The sequence below is a fragment of the Cygnus olor genome, chromosome 22, assembly GCF_009769625.2.
Source record: "Cygnus olor isolate bCygOlo1 chromosome 22, bCygOlo1.pri.v2, whole genome shotgun sequence".
Lineage (NCBI taxonomy): Eukaryota > Metazoa > Chordata > Aves > Anseriformes > Anatidae > Cygnus > Cygnus olor.
The window spans coordinates 5,924,106-5,950,032 of record NC_049190.1 but is presented as its reverse complement, the minus strand read 5'-3'; the positions used below and the strand labels follow the sequence as shown (position 1 = coordinate 5,950,032).

At 44.3% G+C, this 25,927-nt stretch overlaps 1 protein-coding gene across 9 annotated transcripts in view; it reads left to right on the top strand.

Moving 5' to 3' along the window:
• PRDM10 (PR/SET domain 10) overlaps positions 1–25,927 on the top strand; it is a 45,331-nt gene that overhangs the window by 298 nt on the left and 19,106 nt on the right. For 2 of the 9 annotated variants that reach the window (XM_040534618.1, XM_040534615.1), the window contains exons 2-12: positions 9,202–9,391; positions 11,243–11,407; positions 13,066–13,125; positions 15,913–16,032; positions 17,052–17,259; positions 17,628–17,869; positions 18,926–19,129; positions 21,194–21,266; positions 21,743–21,860; positions 22,801–22,930; positions 25,155–25,382. In XM_040534618.1, the coding sequence (XP_040390552.1) occupies positions 9,299–9,391; positions 11,243–11,407; positions 13,066–13,125; positions 15,913–16,032; positions 17,052–17,259; positions 17,628–17,869; positions 18,926–19,129; positions 21,194–21,266; positions 21,743–21,860; positions 22,801–22,930; positions 25,155–25,382 (1,641 nt within the window). In that variant the 5' untranslated portion in view covers positions 9,202–9,298. Of the gene's footprint in view, positions 1–254; positions 397–776; positions 2,927–3,024; positions 5,081–7,518; positions 7,648–8,859; positions 9,120–9,201; positions 9,392–11,242; positions 11,408–13,065; positions 13,126–15,912; positions 16,033–17,051; positions 17,260–17,627; positions 17,870–18,925; positions 19,130–21,193; positions 21,267–21,742; positions 21,861–22,800; positions 22,931–25,154; positions 25,383–25,927 lie in introns of those variants that run through there. The other 7 variants (XM_040534622.1, XM_040534623.1, XM_040534617.1 and 4 more) reach the window with 6 other exon arrangements.

Sequence of the window (25,927 nt, the reverse complement as noted above, 5' to 3'; positions counted from 1 at the left end):
TTGTTGTTTTAGTCGCACCCAAGATGGCGCCCGGAGCTGGCGGCTCCTTAGCGCTGCGGCCGGGATAAACCGTTCGCTCCCGCGAGTGGGGGGGGGGGGGGAGAGGAAACAGCGCGCACTCATTCCCCTCCGCCCCCTCCCGCCCCCCCCGGGAGAGGTACGGTCCGCTCCCCCCCCTCCCCGCTCCAGCCGGGATCCCCCACCCGGCCCGGCCGGAGGGAGAGGGGGCTGCCCCCACCCCTGCTCCCCCCCCTCCCCCGATGGTACGGTCCGGACCCCGGCACCTCAGTAGCGGGGGGGGCGGGGGGTGTATGCTGGAGCCATCTTGTTCCCCCCCAGCACTGTGGGCGCCTCAGCCCTCCGTGACGGCGGGCGGCTCGCCTCCCTCGGCCCATGGTTAGGCCGGCTCCCCTCCCCTCCGCAACGGAGCGCGGCCTTCGGTGGCAGCCCCCTTTCCCCCCCCCGTGCCCCAGTGGTTGGGGCCGACCGGCCTGTTGGGCGCCCTCACAGGGGGCTGCCGGCACCTCGCGCTTTCCCCCCGGGGGGGGAGGGGCGGACAGCGTTGCCTGCCCGTCCTGGGGAGCGGCGCCGCGTGAGGGGGGGAGCGCCTGCCCCTCCTGATTGGCCGCGTGCCTCGCGCCCCCGTTTTTCATTGGCCTAGTGGGAGGAGGGGGGCGTTGCGCCCCCTCCCCGGATTGGCTGCCGGTGGGGACGCGGAGGTTATATAAGGGGGAGACAGTGGGGGGCACCGACAGTCCGGTCTGTGAGGGGCTCGGAGGGATGGGGACGCGGTCGTGGTCTGGGGCCACCATGAGCCCCCCCCCCCCCCCCACGAGCCCTGCGGGGAGCGGGGACCCAGGGGAGGGCCCGGGGCTGTGGCGGGGCCGGGCCTGGTGCCCCTCCCGCTGCCTGAGGGGCCCGGAGCTTCGCGGGCTCGAAGGAAGGAGCGCAGCCACGCGGCTGGGCGTGGGGCTGTGAAGTCTGGCGCTGCTGTGCCACTACTGAGCTTTGTACTGGTTTTAGCCCCTGCTAAATACACCTGCGGTACAGATAAAACGTGTGGCTGTCTGATTCCTGTTTATTTCTTCGGTGCTATTGCTGTCAGGTCTGTGGTGCTGAGGTGCCACGTCCTTTCCTGTGGCACTGTGGTGTTGAATCAGTGGCAACTTGTTAAATTTCTTGCTTGGAATGAAAAAAGAAGAGACCCTTGTCCTCTGCCTTGCAGGCCTGGCAGCCCTAAAGGGCCAGCTGGTCCCATAAAGGGTCACTTTGCCTGTACGAAACACTTCAAGTCAGGCAGAATCACCTCTTACCTCTCAGCTGCTCGTGGCAGACCCTTGAAGTGGTCTTTCCAAAGTTTAAAACCTTCTGGTTTAGGCTGCTGAGCTTCACAGCCCCCAGGGTGAAACAAGCAGTCAGTTTTTGGGATGCGCTTTTTGGTAACCGCACCAACATTTCTGGCATGTTGGGGATGTATTCGTGGTTCTTTGGAGAATGAACAAGCTCAAGGCTGGGTCTCCCTGTGAAATGCGTATTAATGTTTCTCTTTAAAAGGTCCAGTCTCTCATGGAAACTGGATCAAACACTTGCTTTCACTTGCTTTTTCACTTTTCATTTCAAACACTGATTTCACAAGAGGGTTATTTGAGTCTTTGGTGGAAATAGCAATTGACAATCTCAAGCTAACACCTTCATTTTTAGTGGGGAAAAAAAGTAAGAAGGTGTGTTTCTCAGCCAGTCCTGAAATGGAGAGCTTGTCTCCTGAATTGTGATGCTTTTTGGCGCTTTGCTGCATGCATGCTTCTCTTGTGTACCAGGTGCTTCAAGTGAAGACAGCTTTATTTCCTTGGTTATAGGAAGAAATTCAGATGTAATTGTTAATATCTGTTGGAAGAATTGACCGCTTGCTCTTTGAGAGGTGTTGGTGTGAGGAGCTTGCTCTCATCTGGTACCCTTACTGTTAACCTGCAAAGAAACTCCTTATGGTAATTTGCTGTGTTGTTAGCAGCTACTTTCAAGTGTGTTTTTTGACCACCTGCAGCTGCTGTCAGCTGTGTAAACTGAATTTTAATTGACTTGTAAGTGTAGCTAATTATGGAGGCTGTTTTAGTATTGTGAATTTTGTTTTGACTTAAACATGAGATCAGGTCTATTTGCCACTTTTATTTTCATGTTAGTAGAACAGAGAAGTAGAGGTTACATTATAGCCTTTAACTGGCTTTATGTGTTAAGTAGCCACCTGTTTTAATGCACAGATAGCCTGATTTGCCCTCTGGGGTCTCATGCACTTCAGACAAGCAGCTATTTTGGAACAGGCAAGTTTTTTGCCTTTTTCTTTTTTTAATGTTCAGAGAAGTGGTAGTTCTGTCTTTTGAGATCTTGAAGCGCAGCAGTGATTTAATGCAGAGAGGTGGGAGGGAGAAAGCAGCATGAGCAGTGTGCAGGAAGGGGAGTGAACTCCACCTTGAAGTGGAGGTAGTTTTGGGAAGGTGCCTGAGCAGGAGGAGGAATAGGAGGCAAAAGGAAGCTGGAGTGAAACTGAGCGCTGTGGGGGTGGTATGGTTTTGTTGTCTTCTCCTGAACCATGAGAGTGTCTCCGTGAAAACTGCATTTGCAGCTCTGTAGATCACATCTCGATACAGACCTGTTCTTTTCCTTTTTTTTTGCTTATGTTATTCTTGAGTAGGTGTCTTCCCTGTTTTGTTCCCTTACCATATTTCTCCCTCTATCATTAGTCAGCCAAATCAATTAAGTGAATGGGGTCACTGCCTCAAGCAGCTGAAGCCTGAGAACTGTGGTGTGTGGTGGTAGCAGACAGTGATATCATAGGGACTTCAGAATACGAAACATTTGAAAGAAGGCGACGTGAAGAATGCGGTAACACATTTAGGAAGCTGAGTATGGGAGGAAGACATCGGTTATTGGAGTGGGTATCTAGTGGTGGAGCAAGTGGGAGGAGAGGTGACTACAAAGAGCATCACGTGTATCTGGATAAATCTAATGAACTTGTCTCGTCCTACACAGAAGGCGAAGGACAGATACAGTGAGAAACACGTGGTTATTCAAGAATTTAGATACACAGAAAGAGGGAACTGCGTCTCCAACCCTGTCCGTGGAGGCCCCCTGTAGGATGTCAATACCTCCTGGGGTTCACCTGCACTGGGTGATTATCTCCTGGGTTTTGTGGTGTAAGCAGTTAGACTTTTAGCTACTTACATGATGCGCTGAGAGAACAGCATGGTTGCACCGTGCTGGCATGCTTTTGACAAGTGCCGTTGCTATTTTGGCACTCGGGCAATGTCCTTTCTGTTGCACGCCGTAGCAGAGGGCTGGCCTTGGAGATCCAAGAGGCCTCTTGCACTGTTGCTGTGATGATGGATGTGATGCAAGGATATGGGTAGATCGACTCATTATGCGCAATTTGAGTAAAGAGTGAGTTTGTGTTTGGCTGAGTTCTTCTATTTATTATATGACTAAATAAATTGAAGCCATTTTTCCTTTTGTGGCAATAAATAATCTCCGGTGCCCCAGCCTGGTGTATGATTTCCATTTCTAACTCACCAGTAAAACATAAATATTGGGCTCGTATATTACCTGATTATTAACAGTCAGCCAAAATGCACGGGGGCCAGAGTTCCTTGAAACAATATGTGCTTTTGATGAATGAGGATGCAGAGGAAGAGACAGCAGTCGTGACTCAGTAGTCAATGAGGTTAGAAACCCAGCGTGCTTCCCAGCCCTCCTGCTGCAATGAAAGCATCTTCTTGCCAAGGGATCTCAGGAAATGCACCAACTCTGCCTTCTAGGCAGGCTGGGGTAATTAACTTAAGTGTGGGATGTAGCTTTTGCAGACACATGTGATGTTCCTTTTGAGCATCATAAATCATTTTCATATTAAAAGCTGGAGGAAGACCCACAGCCATAAAACCCCTTTTGTAACAATCTTGCTGTCCTTGCATGTGGTTAACATTGAAGAAGGGTGGTCAGTGAGCTCAGTGCTTAAAGGATTAAGCTAATAGTCGCTGCTGTTATTGCTGCAGGGAACCCCAGTCTATATGCGAGCCTCTTTTACACTAGGGAGTAAATCACATTAGCTGCTTTATGCACCATTATTGTAAAGTGGATTCTCATTTGAGATACTGCAGTGGCTTTATGGCTCCCCGAGAAGGGAAGCGGACTTTTCCCCTTGCCCAGCTTTAATATTCCCCCATTCTTGTCATCTCAGGGAAGGAACAAGAATGGATGTTTGGCAGCCACTGGCTCGGGTGCTTTCTCAGCACAGAGGTCGCTGCAGGTGAAGCCCCCGGAGCTTTTGTCTGTGTATCTTCTCGTAGAGTCCCATTGTTGAGAGAAAGCTTCCTTTTACAGCAGGGATGCAAGGAAATACAGGTGCTGTTGGTGATGCCTTTCTCTGAATTTCAGAACTGAGCTTCCCTTTGAAGCGCCGTGTGCTTTCCCTGTATTCGATTTTTGTCAAAAATTCTTGCGTGCCAAGTACAAAAGACCAGTGCCTGCTGTCTTCTGAGGTCTTAAAACACCTCTCCTTCCTGTTCCCTGCCTGGTAGGGGTCCCAGAGCACCACCAAGGTGACGTGGTTGGGTGCTGGGCTGCTCCCAGGGGTTAGGAAGGGTTCTCAGCAGCACTCCCACCCTCTGGGAGGTGGCTGAGAGTGTGGGTGTCTCCTGCTGAGGACAGCGAGGCTAACAAGGACGTTGGTGTAGGATGGGGAACGAGGTTTTGCCCCTGAGCAGCAGTTTCTCATCCTCCAGAGCCGAATCCAGGGAATGGGGAGAGCTGCTGGTTGAATAACACAGCCTCAGATAAAACAAGGTGCCGCAGGAACAGGAGAGGGGTTGGAGTGTGTTGTGGCGGTCAAAAGGAGTTTTCAAGGGAGATTTCCAAAAGATGACCTGCTCAGACAACGACCCAGAGAAGTTTTGCACACATCAGGAGCTGCAGAGGGGAGGCATCACCGTTAGTGGTGTTCGGGATTGGATGGAAAAGGCAGGAACCGAAGAGGAAGGCCAAGGCCGTAGGTCTTTGCCAGCTGCAGGTCCCCGGAGGGTATTAACAAAGGAAGGTAAATGTAAATCGCGTACAGAAGTGAACCTGTTTTGTCTTGAAGAGGCTGTGTTGGTTTACTTGTGCTCGCCCGATGAGGCAGGCAGCTGGATGTTTTGGGTGCGCAGGCAGGGCAGCACTCCTCCTGCCCCGCGTGTCTGCCGGCCGCACCAGCCCCGAACCGGGCGCGCTCTGCAGCTGTGGTTGGTGCCCGGTGCCTGTGCTGGGAAGCCTGAGGGAGAAGCGGAGCTGCCTGCAAGCATCCCTTCCGACCTCTGAGCATGCTGCTGCCCCCTAAAAACGCGGGCAACACCCCAGGGGCTCGAGGGCTGCACCCGTGGGTGCTATCTCAGATTGAGCGCCGTAATCAGAGCCCCGGCAGGCAGACAGACAGACCAACCTCTGGCTGAGCTTATCTCCCATGGGCGCAGACACTTGGTGCCAGGGTGGGCCCCGCAACGTGGGCACGTGCGAGGTAACATCAGCGTTTGGATGCGCCTTTCTTCTGAAGGGCTGGGGGCTGTGTGGGTTATATCTTACCACGCTGACGCTGCAGCTTGTCGCTGCCCTGCCGCTCTGACACCCTAGAGAGATAAGGGCTTATATTTATACCCGCTAACATTTCAGCTTGTGTCCGGACTGGGTGAGGCATGCCTGCTATTCTGGGGAGGAAAATGCTGTCTTCACGCCCGCTGTAAATGGTTCAGCATCCTGCGTGTTGGCATCGCTTCCTGCTCACGGGCGCGCTGCTTGTCGGGTTGCACCTACGTGTTGGGGTGGGACAGCTGCGGTCAGCGCATTGGGTGGTAGTTCTCCAAGCACGTGTGCCACGGTTATGCCCAAAGTTTCACGCTTATTTTTGCTAAAAACAAACAAACAAACAGAAAAAAACACAAAGCAAATAAAAAAAACAACTAACAAAGCTTTGAGGTAGACCCTTTGAGAGAATGTTTCCTTACACACATCTCCCAAACTGATCAGTGTAGACACCACGTAGTCTAACATGCTCATCCTGATTCCTCTGCTGCTAATTTGGAAAAAAAAAATAAATACCGTGGGTACATGCGCTGAGCTGGGCATCTGTTGCTTCCCTGTGCAGTGAGACATCTCTGCGGAGACAAGTCCCCAGGGAAATAATTAGTGTCTTGAGGCACTGTGGCTGTCAGTGTCACAGCTGTAATGGGTTTTGTTAGGGGGATATGGAGGAGAAAAGATCACGTGGGATTAATGAGGGAGAGTGTCCTACGTCAGAGGGCTGCAGAGCAAATGACTTGTCTTGTCTGTCATCAGCGCTGGCAGACCTACTCAGGTGTTTGTTTTCTGGTAGTTTCGTTGTCTCTGACTTTGGACCGGATCGTGCTCTCCAGCTTGACCATTTCTCAATGCCCTAACCATCTCACTGACTTTGACCAGCCAAATTTCAGAGCTTGCTCCTGCCTCGTGCCCTCTCCATTGCCTTTCCTGGGGACCTCAGTGGGAGGCTGGCCGCTCTTGCGCTGCCTTCTTACTCAGCAGATCCAGGCTTCCAGGGAAACGCGTCCTTCTGCATGCTTTGGTGATGCTAGCAGAAATGCTACGAATTCACAGAGATCCAGTCTCCTGTAGGAACGTGTACCAGAGGCTAGATTTTATAGTACAGGAGCTGAAGGCATCAGCAAATCCCGCAGCTGATATTGGCTGCTTGGTATTGCTACACACGTGGCTGGGCTGAGCAGTATATATACTTTTTATTTCTGTGAAGAACAGCAATAATGTAACAGGACCGTTTATAGAAACTACAGCACTGAGCCACTGAATTGCCTCAACCTTGCCTTTTTTTTTCCCCCGAGACTGAGATTTTGCTTGAGATGTTAACCCTTAGAACCATTGCAAAACCTGAAAATACCATCGTCTTCTTTCCTTTCCGACTTTTTAGTACTGTTTTTGTAAATATGAATCTTCGTGTCCAATGTTGTCTGTGAACGACCTGTCTGAAGCCTTGAGTCTCCTTTCTGCTCAAGTTGTAAGTTATTTGTGCCTAAAGGAGTCTGCAGGAGTGAGTCAGCAGCTTCTTACAGACCTCCAGTGTCTGCTTGTGGGGACGTCAGCCAAAAATCCTGCTACTTGTTGCACCATATGGGATTAGCCATAGCCATACCTTTCTCTTAATCACTGCTTAATTTAATTGCATTCTTGCTAACAAGATAATTATATATTAAAAACAAAACAACAACAGCAAAACCTTGAAGCCTAGTGTTCTTTAATTGTTCTGAGCAATTAGGTATTGCTTAATTGATTAAACTACTGGATAGTGCTAGTGCAATTACCTGAATTGGCTCGTGGCATCTCATGACGGACAAGAAAAAAAAGAGCTATTTGGGATGAACAAAGCCAAACAAAATTGACAGGACAGGCATTTAATTTTATGCAAAATGGTTGTTAGATTGTGTCACTGCCATAAACGCGGTCACTTTTCTCCCAGCAGTTGTGTGATCACCTAGACCCGGTGGAGTGAGCGATGGAGTTGGGTGAAAGTGATAGGATTAGATAGGAGGAAATCCCTGAATTAATCCTCAACAACACAGCTTTGAGATCGCTGGATGAAAGGTACTGTGGAGGGATGGATAATGCTTCTTAATACAGCAGAGCTTGTGGGAGCTGGAATATATAAATAATATTTGTAAATGACCCAGTTCAGTACTCAGAGAGCAAGGCTGGGTGTTTGTCCCAATCATTGTTCCAGTTCACTTCTCATGCTAATGGGATCCCCTAGCTAAAGGGTAGTCAGCAGGTACATGTGTTTTCTTCCTTTTCAGTGCTTTTCTGGATGCCTTGTGTTGAGAAATAGGGAGCCTAGTAAGAAGTCCGATCAGCCTGCAGTGCGTTGGGTGCTGCTCAGCATGAGACAGCACGTTAGGCTCTAGCAATGCCCAGAAATAGCTTAGAAATACCTTTCCCAAAGTTTCCCTTTGTATATGTGGAAGTAATGTGATTTTTGTGATCCCCTCCCTCCTCTTTCTGTTCAGTGATGTTAGCCTGAGACATTTCTGTACCGTTAATTTATGGGTTCTGGCCGAGGCCCGTGGTGTGGTGCAGCCCGTGCTCGGGTCCACAAAGCCCACTCGTTGCTGGTGAAATCAGCAGAAGGCAGAAAGTGCCTGCTGCTTTTCTCCTTATCTTTTTTTAGCTTGTCAATGACAAGCCAACTGCTAGCATTTATGGGAATAAATTATGACTAAAATAATTTGCATTTAAAATGCAAATGAATGAAAGCGTCAGCAAGGAGCCTTCTGCTTTCTTCGTGGCGCACAGACAGGGTACTGGCACGGGATCAGCCCAGTGAGGCACTGAGTATAAAATAAAGTTAATTGGACTAGCTGAAAAATGGAATGGGCTCAGCTTCATGCTAATTCCTGGGCCTGTGATTTAATATGACATTAGAGAGGAAGAGCTGGGAAGGTGCTGAACCACCGACTAAACGAACCACCAGAGCTGTAAATTACCCTTCCGAGATTCCCAATGGCAGATTGAGAGGCCCCAATAAAATTGCAAGAGGTGAATAAAACCTAGCTTGGAAGCAATTTGTCAGGATCTTCAGGCTTACATCACTTAAAGTTTCATTGTTCTTTTTCTGGAAGTTGTCTGTTGTAACACTGCCTGAATACCAACGGGCACTGCACTTCCGTGCAAGGTGAAAGCTATCCGTAAGTGTGAAGCCGCTTGGTTCTTGATCAAAGCCTCTTTCAGATGAACTGGGAAACCAGCACTGTGTTTCTGAATGTATTGGTTTCTTGTTAGGAGCTTAAGGTCACTGCTCTGCACCATGTATTGATTTCTGGGTCTGCGAGTGCCAGACGGGCTGTGTGCCTGTGGACTGCTGGTGGCTGAGGAAGGAAGTGCAGGGGGGATTCAGGAGGTATCTTTCAGTGCAACTTCAGCAATGGTTGACTTGCTTCCTCCTTAATAGGATGTGGAAAATAGTATATGGCATATCAAGAATGGAAAATGTGAATCCACGTGCTCGTAAAGCTGACCCCGCTCTACTCTGGCAGTATGATCCTGTAGTGCAGGAGCTGATGATAACCTCATAGCCCCCTTCCATTGCAATGAGAACTGACTGTTACGCTCTTGTTTTGATGTCTCCATCTCCTTTCTTTATAGCCATGTTACTGAAGATCCCCTTGTCTTCTGGAAGGAGAAACACGGAGAAGAGATGAATCTACTCAGCCAGACATTCCTCCAGTAGATACTTCTCACCATGGAGCACCACGGCAGGCAGGAGATGGACTCAAAAGAGGAAAGTCCTCAGGTGTGGCCTGACTCTGCTGAGCAGGAGCAGAATACTGCTCAGGTGACTAGTGCCTTCCAGAGCTCCTGGTTTCTGCTTACGCTGAATTAGGCTTGGCGTGGTGGCTTAGCAAGCAGGCGTTCCAATTCGGCTGTTTTTTATGGTCTGGAAACTCAGTCTGTGTTTGAGAAGAAATACAAACACGTCTGTGATGATTCCAGATTAAAGCTTCAGAAAGTGAGCTGCGCAAGCTGCAGCAGTGAACACACAGACATCTGAAACGAGCTGAATGAAACCAGCTAGTAGCTATACAAGGTTCAATGTCCAAAAATAAATATACATGTATACGTATATATAGCCACATGGGAAAGTGAAAGGGTATTTAGATTAATGAATGTTAACAAAATCTGTGGTCTGCGGCAGCCCGTTTTGTTGGCATCAGTCGAATCAGTTGGAACTGTGGGTGGACCTTCAGGAAAGTAACATGAGTAATTTTTTCCAGTCAGACATCTGGGTAGTGGGGAAGGGAGAAATGTTAATTTTCACTGACTAATGCAGTCAGATTATGATGTATGCAGCTAGTCCCTCTGTCTCTGAGACAATGCAGCTGAGAATTTCTAGAAGACTGTAATTTGATTTATTCTTCTGAATATGTTATGAAGAGGGTGCTGCATGTCAGCTGAGCCACAAGCCAAGACATCCTGTCTTTCCTGGTAATTTCCACCTTTGAAATTTGCAAAGAAAAACAGCTTTTAGTAACCTGTGTTCCATTATCTGTAAGGTGGGGATAACCATGCTGTTGTTTGCACATGGCAGCTAAAAGGTTTGATTAGTATTTGCAGAGTGCTCTCCAAATGTGAAATGCTGTGTGCATCCTTACTGTAGTGTTTGCATAAGGATTTATTGTATGAAATCAGTGCTTAGCATCCCCTGGGAAGTACAAGCTGTCTTCTGAAAGGTAAGCTAAAAGGTGAAACAAAGTAAATAAAATATGTAAATGTGGCCTCTTTTTATGTGGAAACATACAGTTGTGGATGTGGATACTAAAGCTAGGTTTCCTGATAACTGCTACTTTTTCACATGCACTAGAACTGGTTTTTTAGTGTATAAAAGGTGTCAAAAGATGAGTATTCCTATTACCACTGGAATTAGGTATTCTACCTTGTTTAAGGTAGGCCACTGATCATCATTTATGATCATAATGTTCTATCAAAATCAATTTATTTGGATTTGAACAACTGCCCTGGAGGTAACTTGTTCTCATAGCCTTCGGAATCACTGCTTAATGCTTTCAGTTATATGTTTCTCTGTTTATACAGTTGAATTTTCTACTGATACTGCGTGTACATGCTACAAAGAAGCCATCAAACACATGCTATTGCTGCCTCTTGATAGGTGCAATCGTATTACTTGAAGCAGCAATCAAAGTTAATAGATACTGCTAGCCATTCGTCAAACAGAAAAAATTCTTCCAACTACAGAGCTAGCTGAATGAAGTAATTATCATAAATCTAGAAAGCAAACTGAAAATAAACGGAAACAATGTACCAATGAATCTTACACATAACACCAGTTCAAATCTGAACTTTTACGAACTTACAAAGGTTGATTCAAGAACTAAGTATTAGAAGGCATCCTTTATACCTGTTGGGTCTTGAGTTAAAATGCAGAGTAGAAACAGAAACCAATGGTAGTTTTTATGTCCAGATTTCTATTTTGCTAGCATCTTTTAGATGAGATTTTCAGTTTGTATTATATAGTGAGATTTTTATTGTTTGCAAAACAATTGGTTAGGTGTTTGGGGCAGATGGTTCTCTACACTTTCCAAGGTGCTGCTGTCGCTGATGTGTTTTGTATTGTTTCCATAGGTGTATCTCTGCAGAAGTTTCAGTACAGGATCTGTTTTTCTTTCAGGTGCACTTTGTCCCTGAAGGAGGGGCAGTGGCACAGATTGTGTACAGCGATGAGCAGGACCGTCCCTCGCAGCAGGTGGTCTACACGGCGGATGGCACCTCCTACACCTCCGTGGACACCTCGGAGCACACGCTAGTTTACATCCATCCTGTGGAAGCTACGCAGGCATGTGTGGTTCTGAGCCCACCCCGTTTTGGCACCTAGAAAATGAAGCGATCTTGAGATTAAAGCCAATTCCCAGCCAAGTGATACGACTGGAAAATAGCAGGCAGTTATTCTTAATGCTTTTATCTGCCTGTTGCTGAACAGGGACTTCATGCTGTTCGCTTCAGTCTGATGTGCAAATGTGGTAATCAAAGGATGTTGGGGCTATGAATTGTGAAATGCTTGTTATTTCACTAAAGATGGACGAGATGGTAATTAAATCAAAGGTGTTTTCCAAAACACTGATAATCTCTTCAGAAATTCTGCCTCTGCAGTGCTCAGTAAAAAGCTGAGAGATCTGTGTGTCTTCTGGAAGAAGAGTCCTTGTTTTGCATAGTGCAGCTTTAATAATTGATTGCAACATTAACAGCCTTGCCTTTTTGCAGAGGATCTCAGTGTATTCAATCTAATTTTGTAGTTTCTCTTCAGAGAAGTTGTTGATTGCATAGGCCTAGGTTTTTTCTTCGTAATTAGTTTAAATACTAAAGAGCTTTTTTCCCCTCTGACAGCATGCATTTATATGGAGTTAATATAGTGTGCATCTGTACCTCTGTGTGGACAGATTAAAGCAAAACAAAACAAAAACACAAATAGACATGCTTCATCAAGAGTGTTTTATGTTCTTTGACAGAATAGACTGGTAGTGCTACGAAGTGCATGTACTTGACACCAGCAGCGCTGGCATAGCCTCGTGTGGCGTGGTCTTTCTCTTGTGCAGTCCTTAGCTATTACATAAAAACAATTCTTACATGGTGGGATGTTTTGAGAGGATGAGGTATTGTGAGAGGATGTCTCCCAGTAAGTTACTGACCAGGTGACTCCAGAACTCTTTGAATATTATCACTTTGTCTAAATCAAAAATGGACTGTAGTAAAAAGACGCTGCCATGCAATTGGGATGAAATCATCAAAAAGCAACAAGGGAATTCTTCTTATAGCTTCTTATATCATATATATTCTTTATTTTATTGGTGCCAGATTGCTTCAAGCTCTGGTATTTTGAATGTTGGCAAAACAAGCAAGGCTGACCACTGTCAGTGCATAGTTTTCCTCTAAGTTTTGCTCTTCCTAGATGGAAGCTCTCCCACAAGGGCTGTTCTTGCAGACTACCATAGGAATATTGGTGTTGCCATGTCTTTTATGAAATAAAACCCAACACCCTAGTCATAGCAAATTCACATGGAGGATGTGCCTGATATCTGCGTGCTCTGTTTTGAAGAGCTCTGTTGTGATTGCGGAAAGATAAAGTTAAGAGTTATCTTCTGTCCTGCCCTCAGTATTATTTAGCTTTCACACAGCATTTCATCCTGTAGAATTTATCAAATCATCAATTCACAAAGTGATTTCTGTGTTTTAAAATAAATCACATGAAGCATTTTGAATATATAGATGAGAAGTGCAACGTAAATGTGATACTGTTTTTCAGGAGCAGTACCCAATTTCAGTTTAACTTCTGTGCATGTAGATTCACATGGTTAAGATTAATTCATCTGCTGTGTTAAAACCTAGCAAAGGAGTTATTCTTACATGGATCATTTCTTGGTGTCAGGGTGATATTTGTGTGAGGTGGGAGTAAACAACCCCGAGGCCAATTTGATAAGCCTTTTTCACTTTGTCTAGACTCTGTTTACAGATCCGTCCCAAGTGGCTTACGTCCAACAGGATGCCACTACACAGCAGGTAAGAAAGACATCATTTTCTTTGGCCCTGGAACTGTAAGGAAACTGGTACAGAAGGTACAGGGATATTGTTGTGGTGATAGAGCATAATGAGCTCTCTCTCTGGATTTGTCAAATGGCAGTCTTCAGTCATTGACAGTCATCTGGGTGATCATGAGCAAGAAGTGCATGTTAACAAGCTGCTATTATCTTGACTTCTTTGTGCATGAATGTCAATGAAAAGATAAGAGAATTTGAATTTAATTTTTAATTCTTGTTCAGCAAAAATACAAATTTACTGCCCCAGATCTCATGAAAAATCTTTCAACAGTGTTGCTTTAAATGAGTCAACAGACTGATGCAGCTGACTTTATTTTAATGTCATTCTGGAAAGACTGTGTTTGTGGTTGTCCTCATGCAGATTCTGATCCCAAAGCCTAAATGTTCATAAAAGGCTTTCAAGGGATAGAAGTTGGTCTTGATTCAAGTTGCAGATCTACCAGAAACTTCACAGGAAAATAACCATGAAACCTGAAGAAATTCAATTACTGGTTCCCTTATCTTACCAGGGCATCCCAGGTGTTGTCTGATGTGTATGCCAGTATGAAGTGGACTGGGAGCAGAACAAAACTGGAGGCTTTGCTTATAAAGTTTTGATGATACAAAGGTTTTGATGACTTTTCTTTTTTCATTCAGTATGGGTATGAGAGTTTTGTTGTTATTTTTTACTATTATCTTTGGAGACTGCATTGTGGTAGTCAGGTGTAGGTATTTGCAGTTCTAGATTTCGAGTTCAAATTCTACTCTTTTCATAGAGACTTAAAATCATTACTGCTTGTTGACTTTTTAATGACATGTGTGAATCAAAGTGTTAGGTCTGAATCATTACCATATTACTAATGCTATCATTAAAATGTGTACTTATTGGCAGTCTTGGGGCAGAGTAAAGGGTTGAATGTGCATTGAAAATCAAGTTTCTTCTTGCGAAAAGGAGGCCTCCTAAACTGAGGCACAAGCAGGAAACTGAATGACTCAATAAAGGTGTTAGCTGTTTTCTTCCTGTTCTCTCAACATATTTGAAGGTGTTGTTTTGGATTTTTTTACCACATCATTCTCCTCTTATAAGGAAGCCAAAAAATGCTATCTGATTGTCTCAAAGCTTATTCAACAAGCTTTATCAGTAAATATATGATCAAATTGGAAGGACAGAATACTTATGTGCAGTGTAAATGGCATTCTGACAGCAGAGGATGTGAGCTGTTGCTATAATGCATTGAGTATCAAGGGCGTAAATACTTGTCCGTGTGTCCTCAGCCTGTCCTCCCTTCCAAGCCCATGACAGCAGCCTCAGCAGAGTGGTCTCGTGGCAGTTACTGCCTTTGCAGGTGTTTTTACATCAGCATTTCATGCAGGACATCCCTGAACTAATGACAAAGCTTAAAATAATAATTAAAGCCCCTCTTGTCTCTGAAAAATTTTACTTTAAAAAGAAAGGGAAACGTGGTGGGTTTTTTTGGTGCTTTTTTACATGCTTATATTGCTTGCAGTGTCTGGAAGTGACATGGAAATGAAAGTAGAGATGTTTGAAGGGTGATTAGTAGAAAGAAATGCTAATATATGGTACAAATAGACATAAGCTTGTATGAACTTCTCATTGCTGGCAGACCTGGAGGTGTGCTATTGAGTAATGATGACTTTTCTATTGCTACTTGGCATCAAAAATGTCAATAGCAGACAGTCAGGGTCAGCCGTTGTCCTGGAGGTTTCCTGTTCACTTTCACACGCTTCCCTGAAGTCTTTTTTTTTTTTCTGTAGATTTTTGAGCAGTTTCATAAATTACTTTTAATATATCTTTAGCAACTAGATTTGAAGTTTTAAAACTGTCTGCTTATGTTATGGATTTTCTTGTCTGTTCCCTTACTGTTGGCATACTTCACTGTTCTCAGTTATCGATATTTATTAAACAGTCTGTAGAGGGACAGGACGTTTAATTTTCGTGTAAAAGCTGTTTAAAAGTCAGAGACACAAACTAGTAGCCACGTAGTGTCAGCCGTAGAGAAGGATGAAAAATCATGCAAAACCGTGCAAGTGGCTGTATAGATAAGCAAGACACAAAAGACAGGAGAGGTGATTCTTAGGATCTTAATTCTGATTTGTTTTTTATCACTGGGTGGGAGCAGTATGTGAGTATGTGAGCAGTATGCAAGAATTTCTTACTACATATATAAATGAGTGCAAAAACAACCAAATAAGTATGGTGTGACTGAATAATGAAATAAATAATTGTTGTAATCCTCTCACTTTGGAGTGCTTGAACTTCCAACAAGGTCTATGCACCATTTTGTTTTATAATGGGTCTTGGTTTGCTTGAGAAGAAGAAATACAGGCAAAATCAGGAGAAAATGCTTCTTCAAATTTACTTTCTTCCTTTTTCCTTTTCTCTGGAAAAATAAGATGGAGATGGAAAACAAAGACTTCACTCAGTGGTTTTACCGAGAGCCAAAGAGCTCATCACATTTGGTTTTAGTCAGTTTGAATTCCAGGCTGGATGGCACCTTAATTTAAAGCCAGGAGTGGGACATAAGAAACCCAAAAGCTGCAAAGCCTAGATGGAGTTTTGACGCTTTTCTCTTTGTCCCTGGCTTTTCAGGCTTTGTGCAAATCCATCATCCCTGCTACAAACATCATTAAAATGCTGCAATTTTTGACCTAGCGTAGGACTTCAGGGAGCTTTGCATGCAGGGCACTGCCCATATATAAGTGACTGATGGAAATGATGCAGTGCTAAAATGAGTGCCTATAATTTTAGGTAACTGTGCTCTTGCCTGCTGCTGCTCAGAGCATGAATCCCACCAACCTGTCTGTGCTTGGCAGCATTGCTGAATCCCCCCAGCAAATGGCTCTGGAGCAGGGTCAACAAGCAGATAGAGTAAGTTGCCAGGCACCCTTTTCTTTTCAATGTGAAAGTACACTGATTTCGTTGCTCCATTGTCTCAGGTGGTGAACCGTGTCTGAGCGATATGGGAGGAGATACAAAAAAAGCTGTAGCACAGATTTGGGCTGTCTTCCATCATCTCACCGTGGAATGTGTGGGGATTTTTAGGAGAGATCATGTACCTAATATACAGAGAAACCTGTTCTACAGATTGTTCTGTCTTAAGCAACCACCTTAAAATAATCTTCTCAGCTTTGAAAAACACAGTTAACAGCAGGTGTAACTCTGGCTGTCACATAGGACCGGCATCCACTGGGTCTTTTTGCCAGTCTCTTAAGACAGCTTTACTGTGTGTGGTGTTTCTTGTCCTACACCTGAGAAACCTCTGTGGGTGATGGATATTCTGTGCAACGCACACCAGTTGTTTTTAACTTTTTTTGTAGGGAAAGCAAAGGAAAATCTTCATTACAAATAGTGAGAGAATACAATGCCCTTAAACGTCTTCCATGTCTCATAGTTTATATCTAGTCCTGGTGTTATCTCCTCCCTTATTGATCTTTACATGTGTGCTCTGGGGATTGTTTTCATTTGATTGTACGATAGGAGAGAAAAGATCATATGCCAAAGTACAGGACTCTCCAACTCGTACAAAAGAAGCTAAAACACAGCTTTAGGCGCTGGATAATTTCCACAGAGCCTGGACTTTGTTTAATTGCTGGAAACCTTCCGTGAACTGTCCAGAAACTTCTCGCTTTGGTTTCTTCTCCCTTGAAGTCAGCCCTTGTGCCAGGGTTGAATTAGGCTGTGACACAGCTGTCCTGGGTGAGAGTGTCAGCAGCAGGGATGTGAAACATCCCTCGGCAGTCATTTGTTAGGTAGCTTCACTTCCCTTCCTCCTCCCATTACCAAAGGAAGCAGAAAGGGTAGACTAGCAAGAGCCTTCATTGCTTGTCCTTGTGAGTGTTTTTCCTTGTGAGCCGGTTTTGACTTCTTGTTGTGACTTCTGTCCTCAGGCATCGTTACCGGTGCATAACCAGGTGTTACCTCCTATGGAGGCGGTGGATGGTTCTGACCCTTTAGCACCTCTGCAGAATCAGATGGGAAGGATGGAAACAAAAGAGGAAGATGACGAGGATGAAGATGAGGATGAAGATGGGGAAGACACTGACATGGATGAATGGGACCCAGATCCACCTCGACCCTTTGATCCCAATGATCTGTGTAAGCATGTGAAGCAGTGTGTAGTGTATCAGCCGCCCTTCCCCTTTCTGTTTTCTGCTTTCACCAGCCCTCTAATAAATGGAGTCAAAGACCATTCAGACTTTTGCAATAATAACTAATGTCCTTTATATCCAAAAATGTATGTTCATATTCAGTTGTCACACTTAAAAGACAAGATTTTTGTCTTAGGTGGAAACTGTGAACTGCTTTGTTTTGTGGGAGGCTGGCCTACGTGTTTTAAAATGTAGACAAACTGTTGGAATAAACATTCCCACAGCTGAGCCAAAGATGCTCAGAGAGATAAGACCGTCTCTTCTGAGCTGGTGCGTGAGTGTCCACCTGACAGTCGTGTCCTCTCTGGGTTACAGGGTGTGAAGAGTGTAATAACGCACATCCCTCGGTGTGTCCGAAACATGGACCTCTGCATCCAATCCCAAACCGGCCTGTGCTGACTAGGGCAAGAGCCAGTCTCCCCTTGGTGCTCTATATAGACAGGTTTTTGGGAGGCGTGTTCTCCAAAAGGCGTATCCCCAAACGCACACAGTTTGGACCTGTGGAAGGACCTCTGGTTAGACAAACTGAACTCAAAGACTGCTATATCCATCTGAAGGTAAGGGGTTGTGTGAGGAGGAGGGAGGAATTTGTGTTTAAACTTCGATTTCCATGGATTTGAACCTGTGGCTCTGATGTGCTCAGTTGGTTCACCAGAGATGTTCTGTTACTTCATCTCTGAATGTAATTCAGAAGTATCCAGCTTGCTTTGCTCCAAGTCTGCTCTGCTGTCCAGGGAGACACAATAACCGTGGTGAATATTCCGGCATTATGGTGTTGTGATGTATGGTACTCATAATATGAAATATGAAATGCTGTGAATCACTCTCACATAGGCTGAAGCAGCATCTGGAAATAAAAATAGCAGTAGACAAAAATAGTCTTGAGGATGTTTTGCAGCCATTTTGCATCATGCTGTAACTTAAGTTAAAAATATTTTTTTCTTCCCTTTTCCCTCCTTCCTCCCACAGGATGTGGGGGAGAAGAGATTTTCTCTCTCCTACTCCCCTTGCCAAGTCTATTGGCATGAGGTAAATGGATTTAACTAACTTCTAGCCATGTATTTACTGGCTTGATTATAGGAGGTGGTCCATTGCTTGCAGGAGATAAGGTCCACAGTCTTAAGAGCACTACTCTCCGTGGTGGTCAGTGTCCAACAAGGACCACAGGCAGATTCGGTAACCAAACAAAAGTTCTTCTAAAGAAGTGCTTCTTCCAGCTTGAGGCATTGTGAGTCAGGGAATAAAGGGAGAAGTGGGTGAGTCAGATAGAAACATCCGACAGCAGATGCCTTATAGCCTACTGAAGCTTCAGCTTCTTGTGCCTCAGTTATAGTCATACATCAAGTACTGTGCATGACCCTTTTAATGATGCTTCTTGCTCATGAAAGCCATGGAAGGGTACGCTGTGCCCCTCTAGTTAAATCATTACCTGTTTTAAAGTATTTTCCTGTGTGCTGCCTGTTTCTGGATCCCCATTAGTAAAGAGAAAATCTATGCCTTCATTGCTTTCCTAATGTAAAAGTTGTGTAGTCATAGTAGGGTTTTTTTGAAACTCAAAATCTTTTGAACCTGCTGCCAGAAAGTTAGTCATATGTAATGGGATTTTATTACAGGTGTCTCTTGATAAGGGTGACAGAAAAGACAGAGATTTGCAAGAGGACCTGTGGTTTGAACTTTCTAGTGAGGCTCTTTGTAACTGGATGATGTTTGTGCGTCCAGCTCAAAACCATTTGGAGCAGAACCTGGTTGCGTATCAGTACGGCCACCATATTTATTACACAACCATTAAAAATGTGGAGCCCAAACAGGAACTCAAGGTATGGCATTGCTCATGTTTTGAGACTTATTTTTCTACTGATGTAGCAACTCTGAGATTGATTCCCTAATAAGTGTACTTCCAAGTGTCAGAAATGATTGTTGTTAATAGCTGGAGCAATTTTTTAGGTCTTTTTCCTCTGATAAAGCACATGGTGGCCTGAATCAAATGCCACTGAAGTCAGTAGTCAGCCACTTATGGATTTTAAATGAGCTTTGGCTCAGTTATAAAATGAGGAAGCTTAAAATAAGAATATGTAAATGATTTGCTTGTCACTGTCATGCTTTACACTGCATATATTTTGCTGATGCAATCTAATTTTTATTACAGTAGTCTTATTCTTTTTAGTTCTGGATGCCCTTTCCAGTTAGTCCTATGTGCCCTTGACATGTTTTCTGGTGCCTTAAGTGAATGTGGTCTTTCACTTTACCTGGCTTTCCTGGAACTTTTGAAACTTTGCATGTGGAAAATGATAATGGATGTTGTGACTTCCCTGTGAGTTACTTTTTGTTCCCTCTAAAATGTATTGATTACTTTCAGCTCAAAGCAGCATGGCTGGTTTAGATGGCCTTCGTTTTTAACATCCAGGGAACTGGAGCAGGGGGGTGGGAGGGGAGGAACAGAATTAAAAAAAAAAAAAAAAATAGCAGAAAATTATTGGAATTTACATACAAGAAAAAAACATTTGAAGAACAACAATTTAATAAAAAAAAAGTTTTGAACAGACATAGCTATACCACAAGCCTGGTTACACACCTGTTGCTGATTTTTTTTTAAGAGTAGGATCTGTTTTCCTCCCCTGAAATCAGTCTTCAATTTGTTTAAACTGAATCACTAGGAACCTTGTTTATCCATTTTAAGCATCATTTTTCAACTGTTCTTTAATCAATTTGAAATCAGACCTTAATTAAATCTGTACAGACCTGCCTGTAGAAGCACCATTTTTCTTGCTCCATGTGTTAGTAATGTCTTTTGGGGTAAAATCAGTTTGATAATTGGCAGCAAATTACCCAAGCTCTACAGTGTGTTTTCCTCGCTAAGTGGATATAAGGCGTTGATACAAATTCAGTCCAAAGATTGAACTAGGAGGATCAGGCAGTTAAAGTTGTGGAAACTTGTGCATTGCACGTCAGGTGAGTAGTTTAGGAGCTCCAGGCTTCCACCTTTGTCCGGCTAGTGAGGTGGCTGCAAAGTAACACATACCTGCTGAGTGAGTCTTCGAAGGGGTTAGAAGTGTTGTTCTCACCACTGCTGTGAAAACACCTGTGGCCCACTCCACGCTTAAACTTGCCCAGGTTTCTCATGCTGAAAACCTGTTAATGCCTTCTTGAAGAAATCTCTTTCAAAATTGAGTCTTTGTAATAAAACAGTAAGATAAGACGAGAAATGATGCAAAAATTCTTAGTTAAATGTAACTATCTGATTTTAGGCTCCAGTAACCTTTGTCTTTCTCCCTTGTGTTGGTCTCTGCTAAAGGTGTTCCCCAAATTGCTCTTAAAAAGAAAGTGGGTCCAGCATGCTGCAGTTTGGCAGCCAGCCCTCTGTTCCGGGAAGCAGGACCGTATTGCTCCAGTCTTTTGGAAGTGGAGGAACACTTTACATGAGTCTCTGCAGACCATGCTGCCTGTTGTCTGTGTGTAAAGAGAGCAGAAAAGAAATGGGACATCCCCTCAATTTAGAACTACTCCATTCCTCGTGGTAGAACTGCCCTCTCAAGTTATAGTGCCTTGCTGGCATCCGTGCTTTACAGTCATACAGTCAGATCCAAAGAGATTAATCTCATTTCCTTTAGAACTACTGGTAGCCATGTGTGAGATTAACATTCATATTAGGAGGCTATACCTTAAAATTAAATGGATGTGCTTTCTAAGCAAAGCTCTTCTATTCATCAGCAGGGGTATATTGATCTCAACAGGCTTTATTATCGAGAATGAAAGGAGCAATAAGAATAAGAGTTGAGGTGAATAAAGTAAATGTGTTGCCTAAAAAATGTTGACAAACACATTCCTCTTAGTTCTTGTTCCATCTAAGAAAGTGTTACGTTACCTTGTATTTCCTGCTGCAGGTGTGGTACGCTGCCTCGTACGCAGAATTTGTGAACCAGAAGATCCATGACATATCTGAGGAGGAAAGGAAGGGTAATAGGCTTTTCTGCTTTCTGTGTTTCTGGTGTAATGGTGCTTGGCTGTTGGATTTCTCGGTTTCAAGTACAGGGCCTATATGCTGCTGGAAAGAAGTGTGTTTCTGTGCTACTGCTTTAGATTGAGAAATTTCTGTTGACCTCACCTAGCTTATACCAGAGCCACACAGTTCTGTAGGTGCTCTTCCACGCAAGGGTTTACTTCAAAATCTTCTTGAATTTCAAGCAGTGTATGGAGTCCATGTGAATTTTCCCCAGTGACCTTTTTGTATTTCTACAATGAGCTGCAGTCATGTCACAGTGCAGGGGGGATAAAAGCAAAGCTAAATGGAGTTGTGCTGGGTATTCTGCAGTCTGTCTTACCTTCAGGGGAGAAATATGGCCCACAGAGGATAGAAATGCTTGGGAAAAAAAATGAAGCATTTAATTGGTGGTGACTGAAATGCTGTTATTGACATTTCCGATGGAATATAGTTCTCAGAGAGCAAGAGAAGAACTGGCCGTGTTATGAGTGCAACCGTCGCTTCATGAGCTCAGAGCAACTCCAGCAGCACCTTAACTCCCATGATGAGAAGCTGGACTTCTTCAGCAGGTACTGAAAGCTTTGGCTTTGTCTTTACATCACCGTGGTGCTTCCCAAAATTTGCAGAAGGAAGGGGTTTTGCCCTACAGATCTTACTAACCAACTTGGGGACACATGAGAGAATGGCTCAGCACTGGAAGGTGAGAATATGGCACCAGGAAGCTGACTGGTGTAAGGGGCTTCACAAAAGAAATAGTTTGAAGAAAATAAATACCCCCATTGAAATTGGTGAGTTTTCTGGGTTTTGTTTTTTTTCCCAAGACTTAAACCGCAGTATTTCATTCTAACTAGTGAAATACTGATGCTTCTCCGATGTACCCAGATGCAGAGCTCAGAGAGTGAGACATCTAGTGCTTTGGCTCCCCAGTGAGCTGAGAAGATAGTTACCCCAACCTATTAAAAGCTGAATCTAGAAACATCTTTCAGGGAGAAAGAGACATTGGTTCCTTCTTCTTCCTGAAACTTAGCAAGTGGCTGCTTTTTTTGTTGTTGCTTTTGTTTTCCTTTACACAACGTTGTTCCCTTCAGCTTACTGCCTGACATCAGTGGCTAAGTGCCTTTTTGGGGAGGGATGTTATGGCTTCAGGTTTTAAATTGGTTTCTTTGTGCACTTGTTCCATCTACCTGAAAGTGCTTTTCAGCACACTGTACGCTGGGGTGTTGAAGTAGGAGAGTTGCCATGACTGAGGACTTGCTAGAAGGCAGTAGTCCTTTTGGTCCCACAATTTTAATGTGTTCTGGGCTTTGATTTCTCAGAGTGCAACATAAATAAGTACTAACCAATGCACTTTTTTTGCCAGAATTTCTTCAAGTTTTGTTACTTACTGCAGGCCATTGTTACTGAGTTGAATAGGTGAATAACAGTTGCTGAGAAAGAATGAATAAAATGAGTGGGGATTCCAAATTCATCTCTTTTTGTCTCTAACCTGGAGCACAATGTGTTCTGCAGAGCCAGAGGCAGAGGTCGTGGGCGAGGAAAGAGGAGGTTTGGACCAGGCAGACGCCCAGGGCGCCCTCCCAAATTCATGCGTATGGAAGTAACCAGTGAAAATGGAGAAAAGTGTGAAGAAGGAACACAGGTATACTTGGGGGATGGAGAAGAGGAGAAAAAAAAAGATATTGTGGGTTATAAACTTCCAACGAGAAAAAATAGGGGCATCGTTGAGGGTGCACTGCTTTATCCCCAAGTAAATCTTGTTTTTTTCTAGCTGTGATTCTTTGCCAGGGGAACACACTACTTTCCATCTCTAAAGTTTGTAAAACCTCTTCCATTTCTACAGCAACTTTTATCCCAAAGCACTTAGCAGTGAGATAGGTTATTGCGGCTGTTTAGCAGCATCACAGAAGTAATTTAGACAATAAAACTGTAATGGGAATTTAGGTTCACATTTGTCCTTTCTGGAACATGAAGTCAGAGCCTGCTCTTATAACTGTTGCTGGTAGAATTAAATCAGTTTGAGCTATGATTCTTTATAATGTTTTAATATTAACAAAAGGTCCTTCTGTAGGCATAGTTACTGCAAAAAGTTCTTTTACAATAAGTTGGTTATAGTTGGTTTTGGCTGCTGGTTATATTCTGTAGGGACCTAATGCGATGCACGGATATAAGTAAAATGCTGAAGTCTGTCTAATGCTGACCAGGCTTAGGGTTACCACCAAGTCCTTTTATGAAAGGTGTCACAAGGAATCAATGGCTCAGTTTTATGACTTAGCTGAAAGCTGATAACCGGAGTGGTAATTTTCCTCTGGCATCTCACTAGGTCATGGTTCAGTGCTGCCTCAGAGGAAGGAATGTATACATTGCCTGTGAGTGCCTGCTGTTTGTTTTCTGAGCATGCAGTATTGCCCTAAATTTGACATTAAATGCAGACAGTTGCAGACGACATCACCCTCTTTGCAAATGGAACCACAAATCAGCTCCATTTAGGCAAGTAAACATAATGCTGCATTGTAACTCTTCTCTCCAGAGAGACAAGGCTTATTGGGCACGGTCCCACACTAATGGGTGTGAGTGGCCTCAGGGCTGGAGGTGGCTCGCATCCTCTGAGCTTGGAGCATGGCCCAGAGTTAGCTCACATGTGTCTATACAGATGAGCAGGGAAATGGTTATGTCCCAGGTCTTTGGAGGTCTGCCCATCTTGTTAATGACTAGGCACAAGCTCATCTGCCTGAGAACTTGAGATTCGAGATGTCATGACCACAGTTTAGTGTCAGCAAGTGAGGAAATTTGCCACCTAGACCAGGACTGGACTTTGAATAGTATACTGCTCTGGAAGTCTCTCTGTCTGGTAAGTGTTCATGGTTTGTAACAGCTGCACTCCTCTGGCATCTCACTGGTCTTCTTCTCCCTTGCCTGCCTTTGCACTTTGACAGCACCAGCATTGAGCTGATACTTTTGGTGCCCAGTATTTGTAGCTTGTGCTTTTAAGTTGCCTTAGTTGCATTGTAAGTGACTTCACATAAGGATCTATGTGCTTTTAAATTGCCTTAGTTGCGTTGTGACTTCACATAAGGATCTATGTTGGTTTTTTTTTTTTCCTTCAAATACTGGAGGCTTACATCCCAGAGGAGTTACTGGAATTTATAAGGAAAACAAATGTAGATTGTGGCGTGTACTTCCTGCTCCCAACACCCTCCCTCTTTTTATGATAATGTTAAGGAGGAGGAAAACAACTTTGTGTGATAAATATAAGTAATGTATGCAGCTGGGTAGATGAGAGTATGCAGAGCTTGGAAACTGGATAGTAAAACACACTGCACAGTATAATGATCTCGTTTGTCACTCTCCGGTTCATCATTCCAGCTAGTTTGCTAGAAAGGAGAGACACTGCATATCAATACATGATAATGTTTCAAAATGTCAACAATTTCAACAAGAGAGAATTTCTCTGCTTTTCCTGGAGGCCTGGTCTGTGCTACTCACTTTGGTCTTAAAATTTCTTACAGGTCAACCTACATCATCTTTGATTAAAGCAGTAATGGAGTCACTAGTGCAGAAGAGTTTGTTTGGCTATTAACAGCTGGGTCTCTTTGATTGTCCGTGTCCGATCAGCTGTGGATAATACGATGGCCAAAAAAGTCACCTACCTGCAGCACTTCTTCCCCAGTGCTCTGAATGTTGTTGCTGTAGGTGGAGGGGAACTGCTGAGAGCATCAAAGGAACACATTAGCAAAGAGTTAGTGTAGACACATTTTGTTTATAGCTTGTGATTATGTAGAAATCTGGTTGTCTGCTGAGTAATATCAAAGCATTTTTCAGTGGGTGGGGGGAATAATCACTGGTTGTATGATTTGCGATTTCAGGACTTGCTGCATTTTTCCAGCAAGGGGCAGTTTGATGAGGCCGGACAAGCAACACTGAATGGGTTGGAGCAGCAGGAGCAGACTCCAGTGCCATCAGAGACACAGTCGGCACTGGAGCAGCAGTCAGAAAACCACCCACTACAGATCCAGCCGCAGCACGATGAGAGCACGGTGCCTACACAGAGCACCATGACAGCAGATGACATGAGGCGAGCAAAACGTATCAGGGTAAGCAGAGAGGATGGCGGCTCATGTCTTCTCTCACCCTCTCCACTTGCTGTAATGCACAGAATGCTGGACCTGCCTGCAAGGAGCAGTTGGTCCTTTCTTCCCACTGTAGTATCCATTTCCAAGTCCTGAATAAAGCATCTAATTTCTAGCAAACTTCTTTCTTCTGAGAGTAAGACAAATATCATGTAAAGAACTGGTATCTCATGAGATGCTATCGAGAACTGGTGACCAATTGGAGCTGATTCAATTCCAGCACAGTAATTCTTTCACAGGAGCACAGTCCATCCGAGCTGGCAAGCAGGAGCGCTTCAAACAGCCGGCTGGATCATGGTACTGTGGCACAGACTAATGACTTGTTCACAGCACCATCTGTCTCTCTCAGAACTCTTGGCTTGCAAATAGTTGCCAAAGAGGAACCACGACCTCTGTTTAGATCCACTTACTTGATGATGATAGTGATAAAATACTTTCTTGGGGTAGCAAACCTGCCTGTTTGTGAGATTAAAACCTATGCTAACAACTTTGTGTACAGACAGCAAATG